The sequence below is a fragment of the Leptodactylus fuscus genome, chromosome 6 (assembly GCF_031893055.1).
Source record: "Leptodactylus fuscus isolate aLepFus1 chromosome 6, aLepFus1.hap2, whole genome shotgun sequence".
Lineage (NCBI taxonomy): Eukaryota > Metazoa > Chordata > Amphibia > Anura > Leptodactylidae > Leptodactylus > Leptodactylus fuscus.
Genome location: NC_134270.1, coordinates 125,012,800 through 125,032,915, shown reverse-complemented (window position 1 = coordinate 125,032,915; position 20,116 = coordinate 125,012,800). Strand labels below are relative to the sequence as shown.

The 20,116-nt window shown below is 42.7% G+C and overlaps 1 protein-coding gene across 1 annotated transcript in view; it reads left to right on the top strand.

The window, feature by feature from the left end:
* The first annotated feature begins 396 nt into the window (after window positions 1–396).
* The window catches only part of RAPGEFL1 (Rap guanine nucleotide exchange factor like 1), a 50,425-nt gene continuing 30,705 nt past the window's right edge, over window positions 397–20,116 (top strand). The window contains exons 1-4 of the mRNA XM_075278285.1: window positions 397–2,506; window positions 13,272–13,350; window positions 16,146–16,296; window positions 18,344–18,441. Coding sequence (XP_075134386.1) covers window positions 2,116–2,506; window positions 13,272–13,350; window positions 16,146–16,296; window positions 18,344–18,441 — 719 coding nt within the window. The 5' untranslated portion in view covers window positions 397–2,115. The remainder of the gene's footprint in view (window positions 2,507–13,271; window positions 13,351–16,145; window positions 16,297–18,343; window positions 18,442–20,116) is intronic.

The following is a 20,116-nucleotide window of genomic DNA, read 5'->3' as shown; positions in this document are numbered from 1 at the left end:
TCCTCTATATCTCCTCCTATTACTCCATATACCGTTCCCCTATAGCTCATCCTATTAATCCATATAGCCTCTCCCTATATCTCCTCCTATTACTCCATATACCGTTCCCCTAAATCTCCTCCTATTACTCCATAACCATCTCCCTATATCTCCTCCTATTCCCCTATACGTCCCCCAATATTTCTTCCTATTACTTCATATATCGTCCCCTATATCTCTCCCTATTACTCCATATACCGGTCCCCTATATCTCTTTCTATTACTCCATATACGGTTCCCCTATATCTCCTCCTATTACCATTATGAGGTGGCGGCTGGGCGTGCAGCACATAGGTGACTCACACCCAGTACCTGGACTTAGGATAGGGGGAGGGGAGGCAGTCATTTCAGAGAAGAAGGAAGCCCGGATCACAGCGATGTATGGAGGTGACCTGGGGGAACATTTTGACTAGACACACTGGGGTAGCTTACAGAACTGACAAATGGGAAGGGGACATCAAGTTTAGGGAAAAGCTACAGGCAGTAACATATCCGTCATCAATGGAATGACATAGAATAACATGAAATAAACTATAGTACCCAGGAGGTGATAGGTGTCACTGCGAGGGTGCACTATTTATGGGGGCCACTGGGGGACAGGTATAGACGTGAGGTCAGGGGGATACCTCAGTGGAGGAGTATATTTAGATAGGTTGAGGGTCTTATTTTTTTAGGGAGGGTGTACTGTAGGGTTAGTCCTTCTCTCTAGTAGTTCTGCTGCGGGAAGGGTGTGAAGTTGAGGGGCATCTGTCTCTATAGGGGAAGGCTTGTATTTAGGGGTTTCTGTGTTACTGTATAGGAGGCGGTGTCGGGCAGCAGATCCAGCTGCCTCTATAGAGGGAGGGAGCAATGTGTGAAGTACATGAGAAGAGCACGTTGAGGAAGCAGGGAGAGACAGGTAAATATTGAGGGAGGGGAGAGATGAGGGCAGCAGGGAGGGGAGGGACACACGCATGCACACAGTGACTGTCCCTGCCTCCCCCCACACATCCAGGGACCTCTCATCATTGTGGGACCCTCCTCCCCTATACAGGGAGACCCTCCTCATAAGCTAGGGTGCAGCACACGCCCCCCCCCACATTGCACACTGACTACACATAGATGTGGCAGTGACTCTTGCACATCACGCAGCACATGCCTCCTCACACACCAGGCTTCTCTGCTGTCAGGATCACAGCTTTTAATTAAGCATCCCCCCTAACACCCCTCCCTCTGCTTCTCTCCCCCTCCCTCCTCTGGGAAGCCAGGGAAGAAGCAAAGAAAAGCAGAGGGGGAACAAAGGAGGAGGGGGGCAAGAAAAGAGGGGAGACAGTCTGAGGAAGAGGAGAGGGGCACTGGGCACAAGGCTGCAGAAAAGCCGCCAGGTGAAAGACTGGCCATCCTCCTTGCTGAGACTACAGAGAACATTGTGCATGGACCCTGCAAGCTGAGACAGCTGGAGACCAGAGCAGAGACAGCAGCAGAGACAGGTGCTGTCTATCTTCCAGTGCGGAGAGCGTCTGGCACCTGCTGACTGCAGACATGGGCAGTGGGTGAGACAGAGAGGGCACCAATCTCCTGCCTTCAACCCTCCGGGGACTAACACTTGTACCGCATCACATCCCCATTTTATTTGTTATCCATCTCATTGCACTCACTTTATATTACTGGCCCTTGCATGCTTCGTACCATTACATATGGGGCCCATGCTTTCACCATTGCTGGGTCCTGACCTTGCTCTGTTTTTGGAGGGTATCTAAGTCTTGATTCTATATCCTCCCATCCACTTGAGATTTTTTGTGTATTTTTAACCATCTGATTATTTTTGGGTAATAGTCTTTTATTTTATCAGCTGGATATTCCATAAATGTGCTTTGAGTTAACCGAGTGGACATTTTCCCTACATGCGGGATCTTGTTTTTGAGCAGCTCATCTTATGCAGAAAAAAACCTCATTTTTGTTTGTAGTATTTTAGACACATTTGTGTTTTGTTTCGTTCTGCTCCATAAACCTTCTGCTCCATCTACTAGTGCCTTACATGTTTGGGGGGGCTCTGCCCCCTATCTTTCCACTTTCATCCATTTGCACCCTCAAACCATGAAGCCTTTGGAGAAATTCTTAAAGAAGCAGAGCTCCCATCTGTCAGGTCCCAGACATCTACACCGTAGGCAAAGCGTGTCCAAGATTTTGCCCTCATTTCTACGGGATACCCCAGGAGATTCCTCTAGTGGGGAAAAAGTTGAAGAGGACCCATCTGGAGCTCCACAACCTTCTCATGACTGCTTGGAGCTACCTGATGGACTACGCTCACCACTCTCCTTCTCGTCAGATGAACTGTCACCTTCAGAACCTCTGACACCACCACCAGGGTCTGTTGGATGGTCCCTTACCCCTCCTGGACCTCTCCTTGCCCCGGATACACCAGAGGCCCTCTTGGGCAGGGTTCTGGACCAGTTACTGACTGCACCTAGACTGAGTGATGCAGCTGGTAAGTAAAGGGTTGAGGCTGGGAATCCGTGTTTTATGTGTGTAGATAAATAAATGTATAAATGACGGTTCTTGTGGTATTGGTGATGCCAAGGAAACACGAGCTGGTATTACTCTGGGTAGTACAAATAATGCATCATATCTGGAACATGAATAATAGAGTTTATAGAACTATGGACCTAAACTTTATTGACACCTCGAAGATTAGTGTCTTGTTTTTATGAGGTCAGTGATTCATGTTTGTGACACAAACAGGTATGTGACGTGTTCCATAGAAAATAGCAACCTGTTTTGTAGCCTGTGTGTGTATGCCACATTACGCCATTTGCATAGGAAGCCAATTGTCCTATTAATATGATTTTGAAGGGTGGGAGGAAACAAAAGCTTCCCGTAAAAATACATGGACAACATGCAAAGTCCATGCACATGTTGCTGTGGTCATATCTATAGTAGCATAGGTGGTGGTAGTATTAGTCACTATGACCTAACCAGTACATCACTGCAGACTGTACCAACGTTTTACATATAGAGCTAAAGGTCCTAGGCTTTTCTTCTTTGCCACAGTAGTACTCAGACCAGTTGGACCTCTCCTGTCACTGCAATATAAGTGAAATTGCTCTCTCATAGGGTCTGCAATGTTACAGCCCAAAACATGTGTCACCCATCCACTGCCTCACAGACTTTCACTGGAGCAGGAGCAACGCACATGTTCAGACACCACTACTCATTGCTGTGGTCATGTGGATGGGGTGACAGGGTCCCCAATTCTAGTGATTGGTTGACGTCCCAGTGGTGACATATCTACTACATGTCCAATCTCCACTGTTTGGTTTGGTCATGTGAATCAGGGTGACAGTGGTGAGTGTATATGTAGTAGAGATGTCACCACTGGGACTACAACCAATCACTAGAATTGGGGACCCTGTCATCCAATCCATATGACCACTGCAAGTACTGGCGATTGAACATGTAGTTGTGATATGACTGCTAGGATGCCAATTGATCATTATAAGAGGGGATTCTGTCATGCCCCATCCACATGACAACAAGGAGTAGTGTTGATTGAACAAGTAGTGAAGATGTGATCACTGAGAGCCCAAATGATGCTTAGAACTGGGGATCCTTCCACCCCCATCCACATGACCAGAACAAGTAGTGGTGATTGAACATGTAGTGGGGATGTGACCACTGGGACTACTAATCAGTTGTGGTCCCAGTGGTCGTATCCCCACCAACTAACATTTCTTCCCTATCCTATGAATAGGTAATAAGTGGTTTCCTGTGGTCAGATAGAAGTGCACTGGGTCAGCTCAGGAAGCCATTAAACATTTAAAGGAGTATTCCAGCTGTAGGAAATAACAGCATACCAGTAAACTATGTTGTCATATGTTGATCCTGGGGATTCCTGGTGTTCTGTGCAGTGGCCAGCAAAAGAAATTTGCTGGACACACGCATTAGATAGTGGCAGACTGAACAAGTTAACACTCCTGAGCCATTTTTACAAGTGGACACTCTGCTCAGCTAAGTGTGCATGTGGAGAAAGCCACTGGCAGACACCTCTGGTGTCGGTTTATCTCTCCTAATAACATAAGGATCCTTATTTCCCTTGACATTTTCCAGACCTTCTAAACTCTGCCTAGATCAAACTAATAGAAGCCCCGGACATAATGCATTTATACAGCATCCCATACTCTCCTCCTTGCTGCTTTCCCATTTGGTTTTGGGATCTGCATATATGTAGTCATGTGACCTTAATCTGTTCAGGCCTTTCAATGGTGACATTACCTGCATATATATGGTCATGTGACCTTATGTATGCACGCTCTTCTGCAAGTCCTGCATAGGTTTGCACAGAGCAGGTTTGCTGCAATTCAAGGAAAAAACTGGCATAAACCCACATGTCTTTTTCAGCTGTATGACCAGAGTAATTCTTGGGTAAAACGATGATTATGCTTTTCATTTATCATGTAATTATTAGCCATTGTGAATGGTGTGAATGACATCATCCTGTTGTAGATATGACATCATTAATGAGACTTCCAGAAACCTTCCAGAAAGTAGAATAATAGAGTTTCAAAAATATTGAACCAATTATAGGGGATTTAGTCTCTGTTCACACTTGTGTTGTACATAGAACACTATTCTTGGTGTTCTTAATGGCAGAAGACAAACAGACGCCATTAGTGAGGTCCATCGATAACCCCTTGGCTTCACTAAATGATGAATATGTCCTACCGTACTATGATGACTACCATTATAAATGGAAGCCATGGCACTTCAACAAAGCTGTAGTGATAGTGGTCAGAGTATGGATTAACACAGATGCCAATGATTGCTCTTCCATTGGAGTCCATTTGCCTATTTGTATGTATTTTTCTGGAGAAAACTAGGAATTGTGTTCCCGGTGAGCTTGTGTTTATATGCAGCGGACAATCTGAACAGGCAGAGCTACGGATTATAGTATGATGGAAGGACAGCTTACTACTACTGTGAAGGCAACGATATACAGTAAGTGACTACCAGACACTTCTGGTGCGGCTTACTGAGACCTGTTAGGGTGTCTCAATAGAAATTACTTGTTGATGGATTATTAAGAAACTATGGCCAGCTTTATGGCTTCTTTCTAATTTTATCTGTTCTCAAATTTGTTGCAAAAACAGACTAGGATGAGAATGTCATGAGAATTCAGTGTGAACATAACCATGCTTACATTTGTACACAGATTTTCTCTAACCATCTTGGTGGTGACAGTTTTTTTCTTTCATCGGTTGCCAGTAGACATGACCATGAATGCAGGAACTTTCTATGGTCTGGTACTTGTTAGAAACCCAGCCATGATTTCCTTCTTGTGGCCGGGTTATCTTCTCATTCCTATACTGTCCCTGCCTGATAACCGGTCCACGATAAGGAAATCGTGGCTGGGTTTCTGACATGTTCCAGACTATAGAAAGTCCCTGCATTTGTGATCATATCCATTGACAACTGATCAAGGCAACAGATTGTCACCATTAAGATGGTCAGAGAAAATCTGTAAAAGTCTGCAAAGTTTGTAATGACTTATGTTTGCATAAATTTTAACTATTAATTTAATACAAACCTGAATATGGTTATGTTTATGGGAAAACCTATTTCATCCCTTAAAAGGATTGAGTCATCAAGACAACCCCTGCCCATGTAGGCATCATAAAAGGGTTTCCATTACATGAGACCAGTGTCCAGAACTCAGAGCTGCTCCACCATGTAATACAACTTGTCCACTGCATTGGCCATGTGTAACTGATCATGGCTTCCTCCTGGCAAAATTGGTTGTTAGCTATGGGTGCCAGTCCAGTAGTTTCTACCAAAATAGAATTTTTTATTACCTTCACCACTTCTTCTTACCCTAATTTATTAGGCTAGGGCCCCACGGGCCAGAAATGCCGCAGGAATAATCTTGGCATTATAGGGTAACAGCAAAGTGGATGGGATTCATGCAAATCCCATGCCCACTTTGCCTTAAAATCTGCAATGCGAATACGCTGGTGTGGCGCGGTTTTGGAAATCGCAGCATGTTAATTATATCTACGGAAATGCCAGCGGTTTTCCCATAAATATAATGGTAGCCGAAAGTCCGTGGAGGAAAACTCTATGAACTTTCTGTTCAAAGTGCTGTGGGAAGAACCTCCATGCGTTCCTGCCGCGGTTGTTCCCACAGCGCTTTAGCACGGCGTTTCCAGCCTGTGGGGCCTTACCATTCATAAGCACTCTGTGTGCTGTTGTATGGGCTGTCTCCATGAGGCACGAGTCATTACATCTCAGGTAAGTGTGTAATACTCTAGGCAGTAGAACAGCTAGCAAATTCTTAAAGTGGCTATTGACCTTATCCATGTGTTACTCTTGATGTTGTGGTGTATAAGTGATACCTTAACTGGACATGCAGTTCTAGATTATGGACGGCTAACAGTGATATTTTTAGGCCTGATTAAAAGAGAGATGCTAAGCCTGGTAACTAGACCTGGATAAGTAAGAAATGATAGGATTGATGTCGGCCTTAGAGAGCTGTGGGTTGCGTAACTCTGCTTTTACATTATTTCACCTGCTCTAGACGCTGGTCTGATGTGACCACTGCTCAGTCTCATTCTTGATTTGCTTGTAGGTACATGTGGATGTAGGATGAGGCATGGGAAGAGATTTCTGAGAATATAATATTTCTTGTTCTTCAAAGATATAGATGTTTAAAGGAACATTTCCAGTAAAGTTGAGATTGGCCTGGACTACTTTCTGCCTCTAAACTCCCACAGACGTACTTCCCCTGGTGTTATTGGAGGATTTAGGAAGGCTTTCCACTCCATGCTACCCGATCTGTCACCTCTTCCATGGTGCAGGCCTGAGGGGAATGTGTGATGATGAGCCAACAGTGAACCTACACTAACACATTTAGGAAATTGCATAACTAGGGATTCCCCCGTATAGTTTTATTTTTGTAGTGGTGAAATTTTTGTGCCTCATGAGCTTCATGATTCACTCTTCATATACAGTTTACAAATATATTAGATTAAGATGATCACAACTACGACACAACAGAGAACAGAAATCCAAACCTATGGGATTTCTGGAGCCTGCTGCGTTGTGTGAATGCTGTGTTGTTTGGCGTGGCTAAAGTTAGGCTGGGTTCAGACGGGGTTTTTTGATCTGGAATTTGACGCGGAGGCCGCCTCAGATTCTGGACCAAAAAACGGCTTTGGATAAGGCCCAAATGAATGGGCTTAGTCGGGAGGGAAATCTCGCGAAGTGGATGTCCGTGGCTAAATGAGCTGCGGAATCCGCCTGAAGAAAGAGCATGTCGCTTCTTTTTTAAGCAAGTAGGAACATACCGCTGCGGAAAAAGGAAATGACCGATTCCCAATGATTTCAATGGGAGGTGTTTTTTTGAGCGGGATTTTGACGTGAATTCCGTGTCAAAAACCTGACCAATAAACCCTGTCTGAACCTGCCTTTACTGTATAGTCCTGACCCAAGACTAGGTTTATACCACATCTATGCATTGCATTTGGATGGATTGTTGGAAACATTGGTTGACTGTCTTAGGTTACAGGTATAACTCAAACCAGTTTACTGGTGTAAGTTATAGTAAATCTGTCAGGTCGAAGCGATCCCTTCATGGCCTGCCTTGATCCCTGTCCTGCTTTGCCCACTTCTCTAAAGTGACGAGCAGGTCACAAGATGAACATAGAGGCATATTCTTGGCACATTTTTTGGTGCAAAGGGATGTGTACCAGAAATGCAAGGCTATGGAGTCCACAACTTGTCAGTATCAATCTTGGTTGGAATCAGAAAAAGTTACCGATTTCAGCTTCAAAATAAACTGATTATTTTTAGTTCTATTATACAATTATTACAGTTGTATAATAATTAGATGTATAGTTTGTTACATATTTACTTTCATAGGAATTCAATCACTTTTTAATGACATAAAGGAGCTTTACTGCTTCTGACTGACCATGGCTGACAGCCATTTATGAGGAAGCCAGAGTCATAGACAGGCTGTGTAGAGTCAGAGTTGGTGGTTTAGCCTGCTGACTACAGCCATGCAAAAATGTGCTATTTTTTAATAGAAAGCTGTCCTGTTGAGATTAGTAAGTACCCCCTGTGCTCAAACCCTTTAGGGTGCACTCACACGGACGAAAATGGCACTGAATTTGGTGTGGAATCTGCGTCAGATTCAGCACTGAAAAAAAGCCTCTCATTGACTTCAATGGGTTCCTTGCAGAAAAAGGAACCTATTGAAGTCAATGGGAGGCTTTTTTTTCTCCAGTGCTGAATCTGACGCGGATTCCACACCAAATTCAGCACCATTTTCTTCTGTGTGAATGCACCCTTACCTAGACACCTTTCAACATGTGAATCAAGGTGCAATAGCTCTTCTTGGAGCAAATCAACCATTCATTTGTCTAAACTGATCTGCGCCAAAAAGAAGATGAAGTTTATGCCAGAATTCTGGCGCAAAGGCCTTTTTGGACTATTTACCAGGCATATATTATTAATGTAAATCCCAAATATGGTTTCAATGTAGCCTGATACAGGTGAATGAGGCCACTAGGTCAAAGACAGCCGTGACGCTGAGTCTGCCGTGTGGCGGTGCATGCTACCAGTGTTTTTATTATGTAAAGCGAAACTTTCATTGATTTACGGCTTATGGCCTATTTGTTCTGCTTTTAATGGTTGCTTAATTTTGCACGTCTACAAACAAAACCGCTGTAAACAAATAAAAGGCCATAAGCAATAAATGTTTAACAATGTTAAATAGGAAAGCACGTACGACTGCGTCACACACCAAAATGTATCAGGGCTGATAATTGATATATTTGTGTCTATACGGGTTCTACTATACTATTCAATGATAGTTGGTGGGTTGCAGCCTGACTTGAGGTTCTCACCTGTGCTTGGGTTTCTGTTCTTCTGGTCTTCTTGGGGACCCGAAAAATGGAAACTCAATCCACTTACAAAATGGTTAACCATGGAATCCCACAAACCTCATAGACTATTATGGGGTCCACCAGATTTCCACCTGAAAAATTTTCTTTCCGCATTTTTCAAGCGGAGTGGGGAACGGAATCACCGCAGAGGTGAATCCAGCCTGGTTTGGACTTGTAACCTGGTCAATGACATGACTCGATGCTATCTAACAATTACAGACAAATCGCAAACATTAGTGGCAGCCAGTAATGCTTATGTAGTGGCATCCTAAGGTGTATAGAGGTACATTTGTCGTGCACCTATTACCAGGATGTACCTGTACCTGTACTCTCCCATTTGAAGCAATAGCAAGTAGCGCAGTGTAGTGTCACAATTATGTATAAGTGTATTTGGCCACTAGTTGCAGGGCTGCACCTGTATGACGTCTCTTAATGCATGACATATGCACCTTAGACACACCATCTAGGGTCACCCTAATAGGATTTGACCTACTTAAAATGAGTCATCATTGGTACCATTGTGTAATACCATAAGACGACTTATTTTCCATGAGAAATGCCAAATTGCTGTGACATGAACAATAATTCTGGTCACTGCCATATATCTGTGCAAGTCCCATATCTCCTTATGAGATGAACACTTAATATTGAAAAAAATAAATGGGAAATGTCTAAATGGGAATAATTTGTACAGACATCTTCACATATATACAGTGTTTCTCAGAACAGATTGCATAGCAGGTTGAAATAAGACTTGAAGTTCCCATGAACATCCCCTCCCCCCTCATTCCCACCCCCATCACTTCAATCAGCAAATCAACCGAACTGACTATTCCTATGAAAACTGAACCATGCTATACGGAGAAATGGCTGCATGTCAATACATGGCGCTGAAATACAGGGCTCCATAACAAGCGACCCCCTTCCCCCATTAATACCCGCATGAATAAGTTATAGAACTGACATATTTAGACTGGTCTGTTTACTAGAATAGAAGTGGCATTTATTCTACAGGTTAAATTATATGGTTTAATCCCATTTTCATGTTGCCACTTGTAATGTCGAGCTATTATTAAGGTCTTTAGTGGTGCAGAATGTGAGGCAGAGTACTGTGGGCCTGTCCTAGTCTTACTAAGGAGGTGCGTGGGCAGTAAGGACTGTCACTGTGTTTGCTCTCTCTGGAATAAATGGAGAAAGAGAGATTTAACCTTTTGCAGTCAATACATCTATATATCTGCAACGTTTTATTTTGTGCGGGTGGCAATGGATTTCTCTCTATGTAATAAAAATTGGTGGATTTCTAGGCTTTATATCTGTACACAGGATCACGGTGCTTGGTTTCTATATGATATATAGTGATCTACTGACAGTAGATTATCAAAACAGGATCACACCGTTTTGGGTTTCTATATAATATATGGTGATCTTCTGAGTGTAGATTATCAGGACAGGATCACACAGTGCTTGGTTTCTATATAATGTACACTGATCTTCTGAGTGTAGATTATCAGGACAGGATCACACAGTGCTTGGTTTCTATATAATGTACACTGATCTTCTGAGTGTAGATTATCAGGACAGGATCTCACAGTGCTGGGTATCTATATAATGTACAGGGATCTCCTGACTGTACATTATCAGGACAGGATCACACAGTGCTGGGTATCTATATAATGTACAGGGATCTCCTGACTGTACATTATCAGGACAGGATCTCACAGTGCTGGGTATCTATATAATGTACAGGGATCTCCTGACTGTACATTATCAGGACAGGATCACACAGTGCTGAGTATCTATATAATGTACAGTGATCTCCTTACTGTAGATTATCAGGACAGGATCACACAGTGCTGGGTATCTATATAATGTACAGGGATCTCCTGACTGTACATTATCAGGACAGGATCACACAGTGCTGGGTATCTATATAATGTACAGTGATATCCTGACTGTAGATTATCAGGACAGGATCACACAGTGTTGCGTATCTATATAATGTACAGTGATCTCCTGACTGTAGATTATCAGGACAGGATCACACAGTGCTTGGTTTCTATATAATGTACACTGATCTCCTGACTGTAGATTATCAGGACAGGATCACACAGTGCTGGGTATCTATATAATGTACAGTGATCTCCTGACTGTAGATTATCAGGACAGGATCACACAGTGTTGGGTATCTATATAATGTACACTGATCTCCTGACTGTAGATTATCAGGACAGGATCACACAGTGCTGAGTATCTATATAATGTACAGTGATCTCCTTACTGTAGATTATCAGGACAGGATCACACAGTGCTGGGTATCTATATAATGTACAGTGATCTCCTGACTGTAGATTATCAGGACAGGATCACACAGTGTTGGGTATCTATATACTGTACAGTGATCTCCTGACTGTATATTATCAGGACAGGATCACACAGTGCTGGGTATCTATATAATGTACAGTGATCTCCTGACTGTACATTATCAGGACAGGATCACACAGTGCTGGGGATCTATATAATGTACAGTGATCTCCTGACTGTACATTATCAGGACAGGATCACACAGTGCTGGGTATCTATATAATGTACAGTGATCTCCTGACTGCAGATTATCAGGACAGGATCACACAGTGCTGGGTATCTACATAATGTACAGTGATATCCTGACTGTAGATTATCAGGACAGGATCACACAGTGTTGCGTATCTATATAATGTACAGTGATCTCCTGACTGTAGATTATCAGGTCAGGATCACACAGTGCTGGGTTTCTATATAATGTACACTGATCTTCTGAGTGTAGATTATCAGGACAGGATCTCACAGTGCTGGGTATCTATATAATGTACAGTGATCTCCTGACTGTACATTATCAGGACAGGATCACACAGTGCTGGGTATCTATATAATGTACAGTGATCTCCTGACTGTGGATTATCAGGACAGGATCACACAGTGCTGGGTGTCTATATAATGTACAGTGATCCCCTGACTGTAGATTATCAGGACAGGATCACACAGTGCTGGGTATCTATATAATGTACAGTGATCTCCTGACTGTAGATTATCAGGACAGGATCACACAGTGCTGGATATCTATATAATGTACAGTGATCTCCTTACTGTACATTATCAGGACAGGATCACACAGTGCTGGGTATCTATATAATGTACAGTGATCTCCTGACTGTGGATTATCAGGACATGATCACACAGTGCTGGGTATCTATATAATGTACAGTGATCTCCTGACTGTAGATTATCAGGACAGGATCACACAGTGCTGGGTGTCTATATAATGTACAGTGATCCCCTGACTGTAGATTATCAGGACAGGATCACACAGTGCTGGGTATCTATATAATGTACAGTGATCTCCTGACTGTAGATTATCAGGACAGGATCACACAGTGCTGGGTATCTATATAATGTACAGTGATCTCCTGACTGTGGATTATCAAGACAGGATCACACAGTGCTGGGTATCTATATAATGTACAGTGATCTCCTGACTGTGGATTATCAGGCAGGATCACACAGTGCTGGGTATCTATATAATGTACAGTGATCTCCTGACTGTCTGTATTACGATAGGTTCACACCTGCATTCTGGTCTCCGTTCTGTGGTTTCCGTCTTCTGCACGCAAGAAGACGGAAACCACAGACCGGGTCCGGCCGTGAGCGGTGGTGAGCGTTTTATGCTCTCCGCCGCAAAACCGTTTTTTTTAAATCCGGACACAGAGTACTGCATGTGCGACTGTGTCCGGATTAAAAAACCCAGCTTTCTCACCCATTCAAATGAATGGGTGAGAGAGACTCTTGCAGGTTTCCGTATCCAGCTCTGTTTTATGCAGGAAACGGAAACCTGCAGAACGGAGACCGGGCGCAGATGTGAATGAGCCCTTACCAGGAAAGGATCACACACTGCTGGGTATCTATATATTTAATGTTCAGGGATCTCCTGACTGTGGATTATCAGCACAGGACCACACAGTGCTGGGTATCTATATATTTAATGTACAGTTATCTTCTGGTTGCTATATAATGTAGCAATATAATATCTGCTGTTTATGTGCATGGCTATAGTATTTATAATGATATATCAGGTAGTACATTTCTGTGCATGTTATCATTGGGTGTGCCGAATTGTACAGATTACGACATGCCAGGGCATACACTGCAGGTACATATTTGTGTTTCATAACTAGTGATCAGACATTGTGATAAATTAGGGTATTAGGACAATGTGTTGTGAGACTGCGTGGGGACTGTTCACTGATGCAAGTTCATATGTTCCTTCTTTTCCATTAGAATTAGCCCTGGATGATTTTATACTGACACACACCTTATTTATACCGACAGAAGAGCTCCTGGTCCAGTTACAACAGTAATATCCTTTCAGTGTTGTACTATTGTACTGTAATTCTAAGGGACTGTCTGTGTATATTATGTTCATGGGATCTAGGCAGATATCAGGACTGGGGGTTATTTCCCAGGACCCAAGTGGGTAAAGTACATGAAAATGTATGTACATTTTGATTGTTTCCTTCCTTGCACCTTGTCTTTGAGGCTGAAGCCATACGTTGCAAAAAAATCTGTTTTGTTGCAGATTTTCCTTAATATTTTTGAGTCAAAGTCATGAGTGACTTCAAAAGGACTGGGAAATATAAAGGAAAAACGTATATGTCTCCCTTCTGATAAATACACTACTGGTTTTGGCTCAAAGCAAAAACACTAACCAAAAACATCAGATTTTCTGCAACGTGTTTCTCTAGCCTAAAGGGGTTTTCAAAGATTGGACAAAATTGGCTCAAAGGCAAGCAATGGTATAGGATACAAAAAAATTGCCTATCTTAGCTATTGAATCCTGTGCTTCTCCAGCCCCAGTGCTCTGGTGTTTAATAGGCTGCAGTGGTGCTTTTATGTCAACAGCAGGTGATGATTTTGTCAGATTTTGGACAACTCCTATCAGATATAAGAAAAATCTCCTGTAATGCTTAGTTCACACTTGCGCCCGGTGTCCGGGTTTCCATCTTCAGCCCCAGCGAAACTGGACATAGGACGGAAACCCGGCAGTTAGCTTTAAAACCCATTCACCTAAGGGCTCGTTCACATCTGTGCCCAGGTGTCCGTTCTGCAGGTTTCCGTTTCCTGCAACAGAGCAGGATACGGAAACCTGCAGGACTCTTTCTCACCCATTCATTTGAATGGGTTTGAAAGCTGTCCGGCCGTGAGCGGTGGTGAGCGTTTTATGCTCTCCGCCGCGAAACCGTTTTTTTAATCCGGACACAGAGTCGGACATGCAGTACTCTGTGTCCGGTTTTAAAAAAAACAGTTTTGCGGTGGAGAGCATAAAACGCTCACCGCCGCTCACGGCCGGACCCAGTCTGTGGTTTCCGTCTTCTTGCATGCAAAAGACGGAAACCACAGAACAGAGACCTGAACGCAGGTGTGAACCTAGCGTCAATGGGTTTGTAAAGGTGACTGCCCATGTCCGCCTGTGACCTGTCCGAAGGGAAACCGTTTTTTTAGCCAAACACAAAGTCAGACATGCAGGAAATGGTTTTCCAGCAGACAGGCCATAGGCGGAAACAGGTGGTCACCTGTACAAACCTATTCAAATGCACACACCGGACACCGAGCGCAAGTGTGAATGAAGCATAAGACTAAGGCCCCACATTGAGGAAACTCAGTAGCCAAAGCCAAGAGTAGCTACAAAAGGAATGGGAAATATATAGGAAATACTTATACTACCTTTTTCTCAATTCACTCCTGGTTTTGGAACAAAACGCAACAAAATTTGCAATAAAAAAGCATCTTTTCTGCAACGTGGGGCCTCAGCCTAAATATGGATTATTATGTTGTGTTTTCTGGTAAAGACAATTAATACGGTCAGCGATATGTTATGTAACTTTCTTACATTGCAAAGCTATGGCAGCCTATAGACAGCCTTTAGGCTGCGGCCCCACGTTGCGGAAAAGCAGCTTCTTTTTTTTGCAGATTTTGTTGATATTTTTTTTTGAGCCAAAACCAGGAATGGATTGAGCAGAAGGTAGAAGTATAAGAGATTCTTTTATATTTTTCTTTCCTTTTGTAGACATTGTTGGCTTTAACTCAAAAAACCGCAACAAATTCTGCAACAAAAAAAGCTGTGTTTCCGCAATGTGGGGCCTTAGCCTTAGCGTGCATTCACACTAAGTATACGCTGAGCTGATTCTGAACGTAAAACACGTTCAGAATCAGCGCATACAAAGCAGATCCCATTCATTTCAATGGGAGCCGGCATACGCGCATATCACATTGAAACCAATAGGGAAAAAAGCAGCCCATTCATTTCAATGGGGAGCACTCGTATGCCGGCTCCCATTGAAATGAATGGGATCTGCTTTGTACGCGCTGATTCTGAACGTGTTTTACGTTCAGAATCAGCTCAGCGTATACTTAGTGTGAATGCACCCTTAGGAAGCTTTAATAGTCGCCATATTGGTTCTTATCTAGCTTTCACAGAATTTATGGACTTAGTCACAGGTAAATTTCTAATTGTGATGGTGGATGACATTATTGTCCAGATATGGAAAAAAGGGTCCTCTTTTTCTGTAGAAACGGCACCACCTTTGCTCATAGGTTATGTTTGGTACTGCAAGGCCCATGGACAACGGTGGTGCTGCTTATAGAATGAAAGGCAGACACTTGCGCCTACTGTCAGATAACCCTCTTTAACTTTGAAAGAACCATCTTCTCCCAAGGCTGAAGAAATAAAGTCATCTTTATCACATTTACTCTGCAGTACAAGCAAAGAAGGATAATTGTCTGTAGTTTAGAGAACAAAGATCCCCAGTATAAAATAACTAATATTAAAGGTATTTAAGGGGTATCAAAGCTATGCCGCCAAGTGTTTGACAATGGCGGAGCAGGCAGAAGACAAAATCTCCTGCCTGGACTGTGGATAGCTATCATATACTATACTGTCATTACAGGGCTACAGCAGACTTCATGCTGCAATATACAGTACAGACCACTGTAATTCGGCCTCAGTCATCCTACAGACCATGCAAGTATTCGTGACAATTTTATTTTAAACCTACATACAAGTGTTGCAGATACTAAGTCATATGTATGAAAGCATGAAAGTATCTCCTTTAGGTTTCCTCTTATATGTAGCATAGTTTTCCTTAATATGAACACTTTCTGCGGCTGTAGTCGACATACCTCTCCGACATGGGAAGGCAGTGATGCTGTACAAAAGAAGCAAGGCGTTCTCTGTGCTCTTCTTCATCTACTGGACACATACAAGGACTCTCTACAAGAGGAGGAGAAGACCTTTCAGCTTATCAAGGTTAGAGGGTTAAATGGTGGCACGCCATGATACTGCTATGGTCTGTAATGGGCAGAGTGAATGAGAGAAGTGGTGGCGGCTGCATACAGTCAGAATTTTATTATTAAATATTGTAAATAATGTATCTGAAATAATAAAGCATACATACAAGTCAAGCAACATACCACATGCATATGCACATAGTATGCAATTTTAATTGCTATAGCGCTTTTTTTCTCTATGGGTTTAGATGCATTCTGGAGTTTACTTTGGTGTTCTATGACTTCAATGTATGCCTCTAGACACAGGCTAAATCTGCAAAACATATACATAGTCTTTGCTACATTATGCTGGCAAAACTGTATATGAAGGCCTATGTCAGCTGCAGCCGCTACCTGAATGTCTGCCATTACTTTTTAGCTGATACAAGATGTGATCTCTGGGGCCCCACTGATATGGAGAATAAATCTGCACTGATCTCTTTTTATTCTCAGGATTGGTTGGGATCAGACTCCCACCAGTCGTAAAGTCTTACCACATTTTATGTTTACGAGATTTGACTACCCTTATAGGTCCTCATGCACACTCAATACACTCACAGTACTGAAGAGAAAATATTGGTGTGTGTGGGGGGGGGTCCCTTCAACCACTTGTATATGAGACATTGTAAAACATAGAAATGTGCTTCTGGTGCCGTTTGAGAGGAGAATAGCTGTATATGAATATTCTTATCCTGACCGTGTTTTCAACCAGTGACAGTGGCGTAACTAGGAATGGCGGGGTCTCGTGACGAACTTTTGACATGGCCCCCCCCCAACTAACACCAAACACTCCGACTAACTGACTGACAATCCCCCCCAGAACGATTATGCCCCATAGGTGCCCCTGCACACAGTATTATGCCCCATAATGGGCCCTGTACATACAGTAGGATGTTGGCCCCTGCACACACTATTATGTTCATTTGTGGACACCCATGAACAATTATTATGCTCTGGGGTCTTTTCAGACCCCAGAGTATAATAATCGGAGACCCAAGAGGTATACAAACATAGAAAACACTTACCTATCCTCGGCTCCGCTGCACTCCCTGCTGATGTCGGCCATCTTCAATGACATATGGGATGACACATGACTTGGACTTGGGCCTGCATCACGACACATATGGATGCAGGCCCCGGTCATGTGACGTCAGGAATGTCACACTAGTAGGCCCAAAGCCTGCCTGGAGAGGTCAGTAAATGAGGCCTGTTCAGCCGGTAACAGCCTATTAAAAAAAACAAAAAAAACGCACTGATAGCGGCTGTTGCTGCGCCCCTTAATGTCCCAGGCCTTGTGGCAGCCACTACTACTGCTACCCTGGTAATTACGCCACTGACTGGTGATATCTTGGAAATAATATGGATGAAACTACAAACTTAATCTCATATGAAAGTTGAGAATTTATTCTTTAATAAGACACAAGAAGCAAGTTTCTATGTTTTATAATGCCCGAGATATAATTGTGACCCTCCCCCATCCATTTTCTCTTCATTAAGGCTAATTTCCTGTGAATATTTAATCAGATACCGCAGGGATCTTTGTACATAATATTCATTACTGTATATATGATGTCTTGTGTGTCTGTGTAAAAATTCATTAAGATATACATTACTTTATGGGTATTTATGGAAACATTGAACTGATTTTGACAGTTTTCAACCCACGTTCTAAGCAAAACCTTCAGAAATGAAAATTAGGAGCCAGACTGTAAAATAATCCATGCATGTTGTAACGGGGCTACACACCCGTTCAGAACAATGGGGTCTGTATGGAGTTCAGAGTCATCCAAGTTGCAGGCGGGTGTATACAACTGACAAGACATCAGTTTGACAGAACTAGGCTAAAGGGTCAATCATTTGTGTAATTGAGGGCTTATGGTCAAACACACCTGATAAATACATATATACACATGGGACTGGAGGTCAGGAACTCACATGGAGAACTTCTTGCTCTAGAATGAATGAAGAATTAGAAATATGAGTAATATTTCTCCTGTTGTCCTCAATAAATCTTTGGTTCCCCTCAGGATTTCTATGTCCTGGTGATGCGGGATGCTCCAAACATTCCTCAGCTGGAGGGGAATGTCATCAGGCTGCATCGACTGGTGGAGACGGCAGAACTCAGGTAGAATAAATCACCTTATTCCTGTTTTACTGTATAATCGGTGATTACACTATGTAACACATTTTTATTTTTGTTTTGTCTTTGTTTCAGTAATGTTATTTTCTGATTATTTAGATCTCATTTCAGCTCATAAACTTTGCTTTTGGCACCAGGACATTGTATATTTTAATTAGCAAGCCTATTATATGTCTAGATGTTGGTGAAATATTCTAGACTGTTCTGAAAACTTCTAACGTCTACATCATTCTAGCCATAGAATATTCTAGAGGTCTTCCTGTTTACTATGTAAGCACGTCTGCTGGACAGTAATTCTTATTGTAATTGCAGTTATAGTGTGATAGTGGATAGCCATATAGTGTGACAGCAAGTGCAACAACTGAATAGGACTGAGAATATAGTGTGTAGTTAGATGCAGAGATGGCATCAAGAGGCTGTATGCATTCTGCTGATTCGTTTTGCTACATACATGGCGAATTCATCAAGACGCGAGCCAAGAAATATTCAATGAGAACATCGGTCAGGATGTATGAAGCCTATAAGGTATACTTCGGAGTACAGGTTGGGGACCAGGACAAACCCTGGGCACCTCACTACAGTAGTGAAAACTGCAAAAGAACGCTTGAGGGGAAAGAAGAGCCATGAAGTTTGCTATTCCAAGAATATGGCGAGAGCCTACGACCACTCAACCAACTGCTACGTTTGCATGGTCAATTGTTTCAAACGTCGAAGTGGCAAGAATGCTCCTCCAGTGGCATATCGCGATATCCCATCATCAATTGCTCCAGTACCACATTGCCCTGGAGCTTCCCATACCTGCACCTCCTGAAAGAAATCAGCCATCACCAGAAGAAAGGGGCACATCAGATTTTGAACAAGAAGATGTAACTGATCCAGTCTATAGTGTCAGTAGGGGAGAAACGGAGAGATACTACCCCAATCAAAAGGAGCTCAATGACTTGATACGAGATATGGGACTAACAAAGTCCAATGCTGAGCTACTGACATCTAGACTGAAGTATTGGAACCTTCTGGACGAAACTGGCACAGTTTTCTTGAAGTGGTGTGAGGTTTCCTTGGTAAGCACAAGGCAGGAAATTATGCAGCGCCGGTCCAAACTCTTGTGCACAAGTACCATGAAATGGGCTGCAGGATGTCTCCTAAAGTTCATATTCTTGATGCCCACCTTGACAAGTTTAAAGAGAAAATGGGGGCATTCTCTGAGGAGCCATGAGAACGCTTTCATCAAGATATACTGGATTTTGAACGTCGCTACCAAGGACAGTACAACGAAAACATGATGGGAGATTACATTTGGGGACTTGTTCGAGAAAGTGACTTACGGTATAACCGTAAATGTAGAAAGCAAACACACTTTTAAGTTTATCTCGACTCTTACAGTACTGTATAATGACATTATTTTTTTATGACATTTTGTTATTGTATATGAAGTGTGGGATAAATACTAATAAAAACTCTGTTACATAGTGTTATGGGCCCTTAGTGATAATATATGAAGTCATTCCCCGACTTCACACTTCTACTGCCTTCAACTTTAAGTCACAATAGCTCACTAAAGGTTGTCATTTGTACTGCCATAATATCGCATTGTAGGTCTTTAGTTACTATAGAGAAGTCATGTTTAGGCCCTGTTCACATGGACTGCTAGGCTCTGTGC